This window comes from Polypterus senegalus, chromosome 1 (genome assembly GCF_016835505.1).
Source record: "Polypterus senegalus isolate Bchr_013 chromosome 1, ASM1683550v1, whole genome shotgun sequence".
Classification (NCBI taxonomy): domain Eukaryota; kingdom Metazoa; phylum Chordata; class Cladistia; order Polypteriformes; family Polypteridae; genus Polypterus; species Polypterus senegalus.
The window spans coordinates 283,708,238-283,721,453 of NC_053154.1; the positions used below are offsets into that span (position 1 = coordinate 283,708,238).

General features: G+C 39.3%; 1 protein-coding gene across 2 annotated transcripts in view; it reads left to right on the plus strand.

Annotated features, from left to right (window-relative positions):
* The first annotated feature begins 3,765 nt into the window (after positions 1-3,765).
* The window catches only part of afap1l2 (actin filament associated protein 1-like 2), a 246,254-nt gene continuing 236,803 nt past the window's right edge, over positions 3,766-13,216 (plus strand). The window contains exon 1 of one of the 2 annotated variants that reach the window (XM_039775882.1): positions 3,766-4,205. In XM_039775882.1, coding sequence (XP_039631816.1) covers positions 4,190-4,205 — 16 coding nt within the window. In that variant the 5' untranslated portion in view covers positions 3,766-4,189. The remainder of the gene's footprint in view (positions 4,206-13,216) is intronic. The other variant, XM_039775894.1, reaches the window with a different exon arrangement.

Below are 13,216 nucleotides of genomic sequence, written 5' to 3' on the forward strand. Positions count from 1 at the left end.
GAGCGCGAGAGAAAAGCAAACAATCAAAAAATCAATACGCGCTTTTGGGCTTTTAAATATGAGGAGCGTCCGTATCCTCTAGGCAAACAGCCCCTCTACTCACTTCCTCTCCGTCTTGCGCAGAGAATGTCAGAGAGAGTGAGAGAGACAGAGAAAAGCAAACAATCAAGCACTGCGCGGGAAGCATATCGTATATCATTGAGGTGTTTTAGGTAATACGTAATACATGCTCTGATTGGGTAGCTTCTAAGCCATCCGCCAATAGCATCCCTTGTATGAAATCAACTGGGCAAACAAACTGAGGAAGCATGTACCATAAATTAAAAGACCCATTGTCCGCAGAAATCCGCGAACCAGCAAAAAATCCGTGATATATATTTAGATATGCTTACATTTAAAATCCGCGATAGAGTGAAGCCGCGAAAGTCAAAGCGCGATATAGTGAGGGATCACTGTACTGAATTTGAGATGCTCAAGATCCGTGAGTACTTACCCACCATACTGTAGCTTTATTGCACATATGACTAAGCAGTCAGTTATGCATACCTAATAATCTAGACATTCCACAAATGGATTGGAAATTATATTTCTCTTTTACCATCTGTCTGTTGTCAAACCATTTAACCTTAGTTGGGTTATGGAAGGAGAGAGTTTATTTTGGCAGGGTGCAATGCAAGAAGCAGTCTATAACTCCGCTTGCAGGAACATCCCCATGCAGGGCTTATTAAGGGTCACCAGTTCATTTAACCCTCACACCACTGGGGTATTTAAGGAAAAGTGGAGCATTACGTGCACATACGAACAGGTAATCCACCTAAAGCTAAGCATGTTTGGGCCCAGACAGTATTTGGATGGGAGACCAACCAGAAAAAACTTGGGCTGCTGCTGAAAGAAGTTTAAGTAGTAAGAAAAGCTCAATATAAATGAAATGAATCACTACTACTACTATTATCATTATTATTACTCTGAGAAAAATGAGCATGGGAATGGAGCGAACATGCAGACTCCACACACAAACAAGGAGCTATTAATTATTCAAACCCATGTCTCTGAAGCAGTGAAGCAGCAGAATTTACTATTATGACTCTGTTACACTTCCAATGATCATACAGTATATGCATGTAAAATCAATATGAGAAAAAAAACAGTGTATATCTTTTGTTTTACAACAGTATGAATGTTTGCATTCACCTTACACACTGCTTGTTCTTGCTTGCTTTATTTTCTCCCATTATGCTTATAAATGTAGGGGTTTTGAGCCAATGATTATATTTTTGCCTTATCTTTTGCCAGGATCTTCAAGTTTTCCATTGCCATCCCTCTCTTTCTGGCTGATTCTTTAACCTTTTCTTTTCATACCTTTCAAGGTTTTCCTATTGGTCTTTTCCCTTCACCCTTCATTTCAAAGACCTGTTTGGAATGTCTTATTTTACTCATCCTTATTAAATGTCCATACCACTGCTTTATTTTTATGGTTTTCACAAGTGGCTGCATTTCCAGTTCTTTGTGGATTGTTTTATTTCTTATCCTGTCTCTTTTTCTTTTACCTATCACTTGTCTTAAATACTTCACTTCAGCTGCTTTTATTTTAGATCTTTATTTATCTGTTATTGTCCAGGATTCTGCAGTGTATACTGTTGTTGGTATATGGTTTTATCTAGATGCACTTTTTCCTTTGTACTTATGGGTTGTTAATGTGACAGTATACTTCACTTGCCTTGTTTAGTCAAATTCTGTTTCTGAGTTCTTCATCTATCTTTCTACTTTCGCTTATGATTGCTCCCAGGTACTCACCCACTGGCGTATTTTGTAGTTGTTTTCCATCATTCTGGATCCACATTTGTCATTTCTCTTCTCGTTCTTCCCTTGGTATTTTCATTACTTTACTTTTCTCAGCATTTATTATAATATGTTGTTCTTAAAGTTCAATTTACTAATTCCTTTTGTGGTCTCTTTTTCTCTTAAAGCTCTATGGATTCTTGTCAGCATTTTCTGTTTCCAGAACTTGTACTCATCATTTATTCATATATTTTCCTTATACCCACTTATTACAATATACAGCCTCAGATGGCTGGAGCCAATCCTTGCCACAAAGTGCACAACCAGTCAATTGCAGGGCTCATACTGGTTTGATTTTCAGAGGCTAGTTCACCTACACAGCATGTGTTTGGAATTCAGGAACAAAACACATATGGATACACAGGGAGAACCTGCTAGTTCTGTAGACAGAGTAAGACTGGAACAAAGACTCCTGCTAAAAATTAAACAATGAATGCACGTCAGTAGTCTATCATTGTAATGCTTCGATTCCTGTAACCAATGGTCAAGTAGTGTAAAAGTAAACGACTGTTCAATTGGTTCCATGCTGTTATAAACTGATATGCCGATAGGGGAAGTCTTGCGCCCCCAAATGTTACGTAGGTGAGTAAGTGACAGGTACTGTCGGGTGTGTCTTCTCATAGACAGCACATGGAATTTACTGCCACTGCGTTTTTGAGGAAGACATTTGTTACGTCTGCTGTAAAACTATGTGTGGCTAACGGATATAAGAGGTGTTCCTCTATGATTAAAACGTCTCTTACGCGGGTTGGAACACGCTGCGGATATGTCATTCAGATTCTTACAACTGAATTTGACGATTACCTCGTATAAATGCCCAGTGTTTTTATTCTATTTATGTATGGTTTATGAAGGACTGTAAAATTGGCCTGTGGGTTACTACAACAAGCTATATACTTGATTAATGAATAATAGCATATCCTCCAGTTTTTAGAACCCGTTTATTCCCATGAATTTCGCTTCTGGCTATCATAGTGAAACCCACTCTGCGGCGCCAGACCATCGTAGTGGACACACCCACACTCTGAAACAATTTGGAATAGCCAATTAAATTATGCACGCCTTTAGATGGGAGAGGAAACAAAACAGTATTGACACAGGGAGAAAGGGCAACCTCCACCATGGGTTTAAGTTTAAAATTTATTTAAATACTTACCATTTTAACAGTTAAATGAAAGGTAGGCATTGCGAATACAGAATCACAGTCAAAGAGAGACTAAATTGTTCCGCTGCAGTTTTAATTGAGAGAGTGTGTTCTTAGACGGATTGTAATCTTCTCATACCACCTATCCAATCCATTAAATGTGAAGGGGAGGATATGAAAAAAAATAGTTTCTGGTGGATTAGCATTTCTGTGAGTTCTTGCACAGAGCTCGCCCTGTCAAAGATATGCATCCGCTCTTCTTCATCCTGTAATATGAAAGGAGACAAATTTGGGAAATTAATGGCTTGGTCGATGGTCAATATACCAAGAGAAAATAAATTTTTAGCGTAACGCTGCGAGCTCATGAAATGTATGGATTGATAAAAAAAAATAAATAAATAACGGCGGGGTGGTGGACAGTGGTCACGCTTCATTCTGTTGCCCCAGTCCTGTCTAACTTTAATAGAGGAAAACGGATCGACGGGCAGTCATTATTACGTGCCCTTGCAGCTGAGATTCATTTAATTGCATTTCCCCGAAAATCGCTCAGTTTTCATTTAAGAAGCTTTGTTTCTTGTATTAATGCTTGTGGTCTAATCTTGCCATACTTTCCCAAGTTTAAAAAAATTCCCAGGGGAACACTTAATGAGAATTTAAGAAGTTTGGTTTTGGCAGCAGATATATATATATATTTTTTTCCCAGAGTAAAAGTGCCTCGATTAAAATAATGAGCTAAACATTGTTTGGTGTTTATATGATGAGCGAGGTGTCATTAGGTGGAGTAGATGCCTTCCGCTCGTTCATGCTCTGTGGGTATGTGCGTTTTATACGGTAGTTTAATGTTAAACATACAGAATACTATTTCTGATAATTGTAATAGAAGATCGTTTAAAATTTATTCTACATCCTAATGGGAGAATGCAGCGCGGATTTTCATAAAGTAAAGTCGACAAGACCTGAAGCTTTGTGTGTCCGCGAAAGTTGGGGGTGCAGCTAGGAGAGTAAGTAGCCGTATCGGTGACGTGACGAAGGGCTGTGCTTCAGGGAAAAACAGTCAGCCCCTAGAATCAAGGCTTGTTCTCACAGCTGGACTAGACAAGACAGGACTATACGGGCGACTGCTTGTGGATTGTTTCATCGCCGAGATTAAACAAAACCAAGGAAGAGCAGCGAGGACACTGGACTAAACTACCCCTCCGTCTTGTCATGGAGAAACATAAAGGTACCGATCTCAGTTTTCTTTCTTTTTTTCTTTCTTGGTCATCTGCATGCATTTGAACGAGCTCGCATTTTATACGGGAAGCTGTCTCAAGTTTGGATGTCAGTACCAATCGATCAAGGAAATGGACTGTTTGCTAGTTGCGGTGTTTTGTCTAAAGTTGGATTCCGGAGAGCAGCATGAAACTCGGCAGATGTTCGAATGGCCTTCTTTGCAATGGCATCTTTTTGCTTGTTCTCCAGCAGAACTTGGCGCACACCCCTTTCGCATAGCAGAACAACTCTTAGTAAAGTAGCATAACAAACGAGAGATCCGGTGGGGACAAATGAGCTGCTGGGCTAGATCTAGGAATGGATAAATAAACGAAAAGTAACTAGTAAGGGGAAGAGAGAGAGAGAGTACTTAATGAAATATCTTATGACGGGTGATATATTAGATAACTAAAAGAGAGCTCAATGGAAGTAAAAATCACAACACTAGGCAGGTTCATGATAGGTGTTTCATTAGGTAGAAAACATAAATGAGGAATGCCTAATGACAGATTTATGATAGACATTTTCTTTCATATCTAATTTAGTGTTTGTATTAAATAATGATGAATGGCTTCATGGACGATACAGTACTACATACTACAGATAAGCATGAAAAATGTTACATTAGGTAAAAAAAGAAATGCTTAAAAGTAGATTCAGAAAGGCACTAGATAGAATCATGAACTAAGGCATGGCAGATACAGTATATAGATAAGGACTGCCTAATAATATATTGCTAAATTTATGAAATGCACCGAATCAAGCTCACTCTTAAAAACAAAAATGCTAGTGTTGTTCTTCAGAGCAATGCCATAGGGAAACATTTTTGGTTCCCAAAAGACTCATCTATATGAAGTTTGTAAAAAGACTCTTAATTTATTTAGATCTGTAACATGCTCCATACTGTAAATAACTATGACTGGGTGGTAACAGATTTGTAAAACACCAATCGGTTCCTGATTTTGGAAGGATTCACACTGCAATGCAGTAATACAAGCTAAGTCCAAGTTTTCTTAATCTGTTAGTGTCCTGCTCTGAATCCTACCATTGACTTTGAAGCACAAAGAACCAGCTTCAAATGCAGAGAACCCAGAATGGAATGGTGCTTTGTCAAGCAAAGGTTCTATGATGAATCACACAACCCAGTAAAGAACATAAAGTGACATTAAAGAACCAGGATTTTTAATAGTGATAGACGGATAGTGAAAGTGTTAATGAATATAAACAATAGCACTACTAAAGGCACAAACAAGCTCTTTTTTTTCTTGTGTCGAAACCCTGCTGTGTTTCAATGGGGAACTGTCTTATTTCTGAGTTCCCTTTTAGGAGGAGGAGGCTGCATCACTGTTGGAGATGTTGTAAGTGTGAACTGATGATAAGCATGCTTCATTTAGGACAAAGCTCACTCTGTTCACACCTTTCCTCTTTATCAAAGATACAGATACTGTTATCATGAGTGATCAGAAGCCTCCATTGTATGAGAGAAAAATAAATTGTTATGTAAATTAGAAAGATTAATATATTTTTAGTTATCGTTTCTTGGCAGTTGTCACTTCCACAATTGAATTAAGATTTATTAATATGTAATCAATTTGGATTGAAAGTGCTTAGTGCATTCACTCCGTTAAAAAAAAAAAACAAAAAAAAAAACAAGCAATAATTTCATTAATTAACTTTGTCCTCCACCTTTTCAAGTGTGAACACAGTGTTGTAGTTCTGTATTTCGCTAATGAACAGCAGTGGCAAAAATTGCTGGATTTGTTTGTGCAAAAAATTTGGTGGAAATGCTAGCAACCCTTCAAAATGTGTTATAAAGTTTGGTGTGGGTGCTTTTGCTTTGGAGGAAGCTGTGATTTGGTGATGTTTTTGAATGCAGTCTGTAGAGGTAAGACATATACATGAAATAAATCTGAATGTGTAAGAATTTGCACTGGCTTGCACTGTTTCTCAGAACTTTTGTGATTTATTTTAGGACACTTGTCAATAGTTTAAGTGGACTGTCTAACATAACATCTCATTTTCAGTTCAGGGTGGTGGGGTGCTGGAGCCTATCCCAGCAGCACTAGGCACAATCCAGGAGACCGCAATGGACAGGGTGCCAGGCCATTATAGAATTCACTCATGCATAATCTCGCACTCATACAGAACTAATTTGAAATTGCCAATCAGTTGAGCGTGCATTTAGTTAGGTATGTGGGATGAAAATAAGGCTACCAGAAGGAAAGGTAACTAACACGTGGGGAAAATGTGCAAACTACACTGATAAAATGACCAAGAAAGGGATCTGTTCCTGGCACACCATATCCATAAGGCAGCAGCACTGCTTACTACATCAATTTGCTGCCCTCTTCGGGATTAATGTGGAGCAGAGATGATGGACAAATTATTTAAGTATCTAAATACAAAGATGATGCTGTAGATAAAATAAAAAGTTTTTGGTTAAGCCATAAATATATATTGTAGCTCATAATTAGGTATGTCTATACCTTAAGTAATTAGGAGAAATATTGTTGAAAAATGAACACACAGTAAAAAAAGGAAAAATGGAAGTAATGAGAAATAGAAAAAATAAACCCAAACTTGCAAACTGACTTTGGAGGGTGTAATAAAGTTTGAAAAAACAGAATGATCTGTTAAAGGTGGAGTATAATTCACAAGATTACAAGATGCTGTATTTCCAAGAGCGCTTTGTTGAACAGAAGTTTGCCTTGTTCATTTGACAAATGGATGACCATGGAGGTATTTTACACAGAACAATCACATTTGGTTCATTCATTCATTCATTCATTCATTCACTCATTGTACAAGAATGCAAAGTTGGTCTTTGCAACAGTTTCCACAAGGCAGGAGCCAAACCCAGATGAGACATAATCCACACTGTAATGTGGTGATATAGTGGTTAGTGCTGTCGCCTCGCTGCTCTGGCCTCCTGGGTTCAGATCTCACCTCACTCACTGCGTGTGTGTGGTATGCACTTTCTCCCTGTCTCTGTTACTCTCATTTATCTCACATACCAGTGACCTACTGTATTACTTTAATTTAGTTAACTGTAAGTTGACCCGTTGTCTGAGTTTTTTGATTTTTGCCCTGAGTACACTGGCACACCATCCAGTTGACTGAATTCAGGCTGTTTTCCCAATTTGTTGCCAGGATAGGCCACCAGCCATATGAAAAAAATTAAAGGAAGGATGGGTAGATTTTAGGTACCCTGAGGCCTCTTTCTGGTGGATTTCAACATGCATGTATATAAATGTACAGTATGTGAGAGATAATGTATGACTGCTAGCATATAAAGAACGCTGAGGAGACAGCTCAGGACTCACAGCCAAGCATTAACTTCCTTTATTAATTTCCTGGCGGCTCTAAGCACCTTTGTAAATCCATCAGAAGGCACACATACCCAAAGTCACTCACATCAGGCCAGGTCTCCACTGACCTGCATATGTTTGGTATGTTGGTGGGAGAATCTCCTTCGGGGTACTCCTGTGACACACATCTTACTTTACACAGGAATTGGAAGGCATAACTTGCTTTTTAATCCACTAAAGACAGCAATCTACAGTACAGCTCATGAAGGGGAGAGGCTTTATTATTTGTAAATGTCGACATCTCGACCTTTGACAGATAGCACAGTTGCTCAACCCTATACTCTTATCTTGGTACAACTGCAGTATAACTGCAAGGGGGAAAAATGTCGAGTTGTAATAGTCAGGTATTTTACCTGCTCAAGTCTACGGTTACCATTTACACAATGCGGCTTCATTCCTCACTGAAGTGCGGAATAAATTAGATATTACACTCGATCTAGCCTCTCTCTAGTTTTAAATAATTACTGAAGAAAACAAACCGTTGTGGATTAATTCTTTTTCTTAGTTGGATCAAGGCAATTTGGTTGCCATTAGCACTTTTTATTGAAGAACAGCAGTCAAAAGAAATTCAAATACAACCAAGAGAAAGAGTCCGATTGGCGCAAGGCAAGTCCATTTCCTACGCACAAAAGCCGATATGTGTGGCGAAAGTGTCTGCGCTCGGCATTTTTTCTCTGCTCGTCTCTAATCTGACACACGAGCTGAGAGACTCTGCAGTTAGGTTTTATCAGCTCCTTTGGTGCAAGTCTGCAAGTAACATCGTTAATCTCTAACTAAGCGTCATTACGTTTGGGAGGGGACCGCTCCGGCACTTGCATTCAAAAGTATTGGGAAACAGCTAGATTATTTTAGCTGTCAATTGGATTGACTGACACTCCCTAAAACAAAGATATACTGCGTGGATTACAGCATGGCCAATGCCTGCGATACTGAAGGGACAGGCCAGTGATGGCCAGGGCGCTCTGATTCGGGAGAGGTGGTGAACATCAAAATTGTTGAAATATTACTCAAAATAGTAAGATTGGGAGAGAGTGGGAAAGAAGCCCTCCCCTGGTTTTAAATATCAGCCTGCCCTTTGTATAAATAAGATAGTAGTGGGGTAGTGAGCTGCAGCATATGGAGATACGCGGTTACCCAGGACGGGTGGCCAGCCCAAGGCATGTTTAGTGTCACCAGTCGGATGTGTGTTAAATCTTGATAAGCTTTTTTCTTTCAAATAGAAACTGAATGGAAAACAAGTTAAAAGACAAACCTCTGCACTTTTAAGTGAATGTGCCTAGTCGGTTGTCATTTTGCTATCTTTATCAGTAGGTGTATTAGTACAAAAGTGGCCTTAAAATTTCAAGTCAAATATTCATGTGATTAATAACCAGGATAAAGTAAAAAGGTCTACTCGAAAAGGGGAACAATAAAGGGAACCTGGCTTAAATATTAAATACATTTTTAAATGCACCTTCCAGGGTTGCTTCCTGCCTTAAACTAAGTCTCCATGACTCTAAACTGGATTAATCCAGTTTAATAATGGATGTAGTGTAGTGTAGTTAGGTGACTGGTAAGTGTAGACTGTTACTGTAAATGGCCACTGGACCTGGCCGAATCGTTATTGTTCTTCACATTCTTAGCTCATTCTTCATTTCATATTAATGGTCCATTCGCCATCATCTTGTATGCTTATTAATATTTCACTAACATTCAGTAATTTCTCTCCATTGTAATGCACATTTATCGATTGCTCCACATGCTCCGAAGGCAAATCCACATAGAATCCACTATTTGGCGAGATCAGAGCCTACGACTACTCTGAAAATTGCAGCTGACAAAGTTATAATAAAATGAAGTATTACATAATAAAATACATAGACACTAATGTATAGTCATTATCAGACAGATTTAGAACACACTAACTGTATAAGTGAGTTGGAAAACAAATGGGCTGATCTCAGCAGTTACAGTAAATACAACCATAAATTCCCAAGCTAAACTTTTAGCTGTTCAAGGTGTATTAGAATCTACTAACTTAGGATAAAATGTTATTTCATTTCATATCTTAATATAAATATATATGTCGGCCACTGTATGTGTCTTGTTATCGATTCACGCTTCATCAAGGCTCAAACTCTCACTTGCACCTTCCACTCCAACCCCGACTTGAATAAGTGGGTCACAAATGGAAGACTGGAGACGTTTGTCATCAAATTGCTTTGGTAGTTGTAGTAATACTGCGCCTCTGCTGTTTATGGGTGATAATACTCTCTTTGCTTCATCAGACTGTGATCTCCAGTACACACCACAATGTCTTTCAACCAAGGGTATTATGTTTGGGATAAAAATTAGAAAATTCATATCTGGATTTGTGGTCATTGCCAGAAAAGTGTGGCTTGGTATTTGCAGATTAGTAAGGGCACGGCCGTCTCCGTGGACTCTTGGTGTAAGTTCACTAATTGGTGCAGAAAATGGAAGCTATGTCTTTATATTCAACTTTCAATTTACATCCTGAACCTTTGTGATAGGTAGGAGCCCTGGCATGTCAGAAAAACAATGACATCACTAAGTGCAAGCATCTAAAATTTATTTCCTTCACAAGGCTGCTAGATTCATCTTGAATGGTAATTGAGGAACACAGAAGTTTTCAGGATTGAACAAGAGTGGATGGTGTGGGATAGAGAGTGTGGCGGATGGCTGGGGATCCTGCCCAGCCGGGACACCTAGAAGGACCAGGAGAGGGACAATACCTCCTTTAGGCCACGAAAGTGCTGCCACTCGGGTTTGCATCGGGGCCATGGGATCAGAGCTTAGAAGCTCAACCCTGATGGGGCCCGTGACCACCGCCAGGGAGTTCCCGGATGATTACAGAAGTGCTCCAGAAGAATTCAGTCACACCCGGAGTGTTTCTGGGTGCTCATGCAGCACTTCTGCCACACCAGGAAGTGCTGCCGGAAGATCAATACAGAGCACATCTGGGGCATTATAAAAGGGTTCACCTCACTCCATTAGAGTCTGGAGGAAGAGGATGAAACTTAGGAGTGGCAGAAGAATTGGGAGAGACAAAAGGAAAGAAGGGACTGTGAGCAGTTTGTGGCCGTTTAATACATTGTGTGGTGGTGTAAAGGCAAGATGGAAAATAAAGGTGTGTTTTTTGGGCATCTGGTGTCTGTCTGTCTGTTCGCGGGCTGAACTTCCATAAGAGAGAAGACCAAGACAGACTCTGGAGAAGTGAAGATTAGGGATAGCGTAGTCTAGTCTGTTCAGCTAAGTGTGTTTGAAAGACAATGTGTACTGTATGGAGGTGAGCACCTACTTAGGGGGAGATCCCACTTTGCACCCAACTGCGATCTGTAACAGTCATGTTTACTGCTAAGGATGTCCATTAATGTTTAGACATGGTTTAACTGCAATTCTCTAGACAAATGACATGATTTCCAAACATTTTCCTAAAGTTCATTTCCTCTTCTGGGAGAGCCCCTTTCAGCAGTTAGCAAATATTAGTTGTTTTGGAAAAAGAGCAGCAGAGATTGGACTAGGGACAATGATCTTGACACTCGGCCATGGCAGCTGCCTCCTGAGTGATGCTTTTATGGTGCAGGTGACATTCTGTATACTGCAGCAGAAGATTAGAAATGTTTGAACTGCCAGCAAAGTCCTATATGTTAGAGTCAGGAAGTGAAAGACAGTAAAAGTAAATGAAAAGGATTTTTTATCCGGTACTCTCATTTGCCTCATTTAGTGTTCACTCAGTGACAGCTTTCTGTAGTTCAATAAAGTGAAAGCGTAGTTAAAACACAGCAGGTTTTGTAATCCAGCATCTCTCACATTTTAAGAGTCTCTAGTCTTTTATTCCCCTGGGGGTATAGCTTGCTGAGTTTACAGACGTTTAGTCTACCTGGAGAGCGGGGTGCTTGGCTCAAAGACCATGAGTTCCAGGGCTGCTGCTTTCATGTAGATGCCTCTCTGTTCACATGTTCCACCCTTAAAATTTGTCCAACTTTGGTTTTATGTAGCTATTTGGGTCATTTATTTACAGGAAGGAGCAATCTTTTTTTATTACAGTAAGGACATTAAAACAAGTTGTTTCTAATTCCTTAAGTACTGCTACTGTATTTAGACAGAGACCTGTGACTAGTGGATGTGCTACACTAGTTTAGTGTGCCTGGGATAGCTGACTGCTAAGCGATGAACTGTAGACATAGTTTAACTTGATAGCCTCATAAATGTGAAGCATCAAGTAGCCCTTCTGATGTCGGCTTACAACTCTGAGTCATTTCATGTCATTTGTTGTATGTATTGTTGCTCACTTCCCCTCTGATTTATTCACTTATTAGGATAGCTGCTGCTGTTTTGGTTTGTTCCCTCATTTTCAAAACCCCTCACCCCTTTGGTGTGAAAACTAAGTAGACAAATAAAATAGACCTTAGACTTCCTACTGTTTCTGGTCACAAAGGAATTTCAATCTATCCATTAGTCCATCCATTAGTTTCTTGGCTGTGCTTATTCTGGTCCTAGGTCGTGAAGGGTCATGTAATGCAAGGTAAGAAGCCATCCTGGGACCACAGGTTCAACAAGCTTTAGTAAATATACTATATGTACCCACATGCATCACAATCAGTCACACAGTCACAGGCATTTTAGCAGGGGCTCATAGGTAGGCAAACATATCTGAGAGGATTCATGTTCAAGATGACTGAAGCAAGGAAAGAATGGATGGCGATTAAGGATGAACAAATATACAGATGCATGTATTAATTGATAAAGGGGCACACATGTAAATGAATAGGTGCATGGATAGATAAAAATTATTGTCAAGTTTTACAGACTTCACTATGTAGCAAAACCAGAATCAATCAAGAAAACTCGCATAACCTTCTAGGAAAATGTGAAAACTCAACACATTTTGCACCCCAACACAGTTTTGTGCACAAGCCCAGGCACGATGTCCACCCTGACATGAGAAGTTTTGTGAAATATTTCACTGCTGTTATTCCTCCAAATCTGACTTGTCTATCTGATGTGCTCTTTTGTTAGTTGTTAGGCCATCCAATTAAAGACATGCAAAGATGTACAAGTAATTCGTATACTGCTGTTTAAACAGACTTGAATAATCCATCTTAGGTTTATGGCAAACCAAAGCATGTCCCAGTGGCAGCAGGATGCAAAGCTGGAACCAAAAAACATAAATATAAAACAGTAAAATGAACATTTAGCAACATATAATAACACTTAACATTGATGTTAGCACACATACCTATAAATGATAGTAGATTGCTAAAAGTAAAATTTTAAATATGCTTTATTGGAATCCTGGAAATGTAAGTTAAGCTAACATTTAACATCAAAGGTTTCAATATGAAAAAAATCTAATGGACAGCATTTCTATACAAAGTAAGCCTGGCTGACCAAGCTCTGATGGCTGGCCATTCCCACTATGAGTTTCATGCAATGCTCATTAAGTATATAGCCACAGAACAGTTTAATACTGTGCTTGTCACCACTGATGCTGTTTTGTCTCCGCTTCTGTACCATCACGTTTCATGGAAATGGATGCTGTCAAAGTGGAATTTGCATGTGCCCCCCATGGGTTTTCTTCTAGATAACTCCACCTTTTCCAAACACCTCCAAA